Source organism: Galeopterus variegatus, unplaced genomic scaffold, assembly GCF_000696425.1.
Source record: "Galeopterus variegatus unplaced genomic scaffold, G_variegatus-3.0.2 Scaffold18892, whole genome shotgun sequence".
NCBI classification, from domain to species: Eukaryota; Metazoa; Chordata; class Mammalia; order Dermoptera; family Cynocephalidae; genus Galeopterus; species Galeopterus variegatus.
Genome location: NW_007745003.1, coordinates 12,096 through 14,748, shown reverse-complemented (window position 1 = coordinate 14,748; position 2,653 = coordinate 12,096). Strand labels below are relative to the sequence as shown.

General features: G+C 38.5%; 1 protein-coding gene across 1 annotated transcript in view; it reads right to left on the bottom strand.

The window, feature by feature from the left end:
* Window positions 1-1,399: 1,399 nt before the first annotated feature.
* The window catches only part of TADA1 (transcriptional adaptor 1), a gene marked incomplete at its 5' end in the record, with an annotated part of 13,111 nt that continues 11,857 nt past the window's right edge, over window positions 1,400-2,653 (bottom strand). Inside the window, one exon of the mRNA XM_008564429.1 lies at window positions 1,400-2,615. Coding sequence (XP_008562651.1) covers window positions 2,463-2,615 — 153 coding nt within the window. The remainder of the gene's footprint in view (window positions 2,616-2,653) is intronic.

Here is a 2,653-nt window from a genome sequence, read left to right as displayed (position 1 = left end):
CTTTTTAAACCATCAGAATTAAATGCTGCACCAATCTCTTGGCCACAGCCCTCCAAGTCTGGCCCCTGACTAACCTTCCTTACCCTTCCTCTTCAGAAGGCATTTTGGTATGAGTCAAAGATGTGATAGGACTAAGGCATTTATCCATGGTAAAAGGAGATTCATCTAGCTGATAATTTGTGAAAATTGGGAAGATCCCAGTCACTTTAGGCAATAACCAGTGCTTGAGGAACTTTGTACTTGGTTGATCACAGCAGAGGGTGGTAAGAATGTGTGCTCAGCCAACCCTCAGCCTGCCTACTAAAGTATGGCAGGCCTTCTCAAACCTGGTTTTGCACAGTGATAGACCTGTTGCTAAAAGACAGTGAAATTCCCGCAGAAGAAATAAGCTTTATTCTAAGTCTGGAATTATATGGTTTCTAATATCTTTTTTCCTCATTGAAACAATTATTTTTCTAAACAATGCTTGATAGTAAGCATTCATTTCTTAACCTAATCATAGATTACACTCATGATCCCATAGCTGGCGATGGTGTTAAAGATGGAGTCAGCCTTTGGTGAAACAGAGAAATTGGTGTCTTTCAGGGCACTCTTGCAAATCCTAAAAATTCCTTTCTTCCTGTCCTGCCCTCATCCCCATCTCTCCACTTAGAAAATGAATTCTTGAGGAAAACTGGCATGGAGAACAGAACTTATTTGAGTGTAGACCTGAAATATAGGAGGCAAAGGGAGTGAGTTCTCTGGCATTCTTGATCTCACCAGGAGGGTAGGTGACCCTAGGACTTTAGTGCAGGTCCTAGAGCGTAGAGATGGATTTTCCTGTTTGGAGTTTCCTCTGTCCTCTGGCATTCTTGATCCCACCAGGAGGGTAGGTGACCATAGGACTTTAGTGCAGGTCCTAGAGCGTAGAGATGGATTTTCCTGTTTGGAGTTTCCTCTGTGCTATACAAACCCCTATGGATCCTGCCATTGCAATGGGCAACAGGATATGTTTAGGCTCCTGGCTGCCTCTCCATCTGTGCAACTTATGATGAAGTCCAACATGTACTGCCCCAGATAGCATTAAAGCCGAGGTGTACGGGTAGTCCAAAACAAAACCACTATATTCATTGGAATATCAGTTCCAATCCAAACCCTAAAAATTCTTGAGTATTATCTCACCTAAAACTCTAAAGGGCTGTGCCAAGAACTGAAACAGCTGGTTTTTCTTTTTAGTCTTAATCTATATATCACAAAAGGAAGAAATGGCGTATTTTAATTAGAACCTGCTTTTTTAACCTTTTTCATCTAGTACATTCTTTTGAAAAGTCTCTGCCAAGATCTCATAAAACTGGGCTTTTCATATTTCTGTAGAAGGCAGTATTCCTTACATGTTTACTTGAATAAACAACAAAAAAGATTTCTCCCAAGAGGTTTATTTGTCACATTTAAAGTACAAAATCAAATACACGATCCAGATATATAGATCATATATACATATATATATACACACCCACTACTTAGACCTACACAAACCCATCTATACATTCTAATTTATCCATCAATACTATCTTGAGTAAAAAGCAACATCTCTCTAAAAAAAAACAAAGTTGGTTATCAGTAACACTGTCAAATGTAAATTATTTCACTTTATCAATAGAAAGGGTAGGTCATAGGATAGGGGAATTACCAAGCATAAATCCAATTTGTTTATATGAATTTCTTAAAACGCATTCTATAGGAATAATAGATGAACCTGCCAATCAAAGTCTTCGGGCATATTAACTCCAAAAGAACTTGAGTTATGGGAAGATACTTTACATGGTTAATTAATTGCATTCCAAGAATTTTGTTTGATTTTGGTTTTAAATGCAAAGAAAAGACTATTTTGTCTAATAGCACAGCATTTCCAAGCCATATTTTCTGTGGAGTTGTAATGATGAATAGTTTAAATTGTTCAGGCTACCTATCTATAGCTGTTAAAAATTAAACTGGTCACTAAAGGAGGTACCTGATTTTTAACACTGTGTAGGTTATTTCAACCAAAATGCAAGAGCACAGTTCTTCAGGAGAAAAGCTGAAATTTTACTCTTGCCAGATACAGAATATATGATGTCATTAAACACATGAACATCCTGCTGATCATGGGGACTAAGTTATAATAGCTTTTCTGTTCTAGAATGTCATCTATCTTACATGCAGACCATAGGACACTGAGTCTCAGATGCCTAAATATCTCCATTCCGGGCACAGAACTTCATCAGTACCTGCTCCCATAACTGGGACACATGTACACAGATATGAGTCATTATCCACGTCAGATTTATTGTAATGGCTTCACAGTAGCAACACAAAATGTACTCGATGTTACATTTCCATAGGAAAAGTTATATATACACTATACATTTCAGCCTTGAAATGTGCAGCCAAAAAACATTCCATTTTCGGTAATCAGTGAGGGTCCCACACCCTCAAGTCCTAATTTAGCAGAGCAAAAGCCCCTCCTTGGCAGCCAAGCGTTGGCGATGGACTTGGTCTTGCTGCAGCTCTTCATGATTTGGATGCCAGAGTTTCATGATGATCCTTTCAATGTTAAGGGCATACACAGTATGTGTAGGAATGACTTCCCTGTGTACCTGGGATTAAAAAATTGGCGTATCTCCAATTACACTTT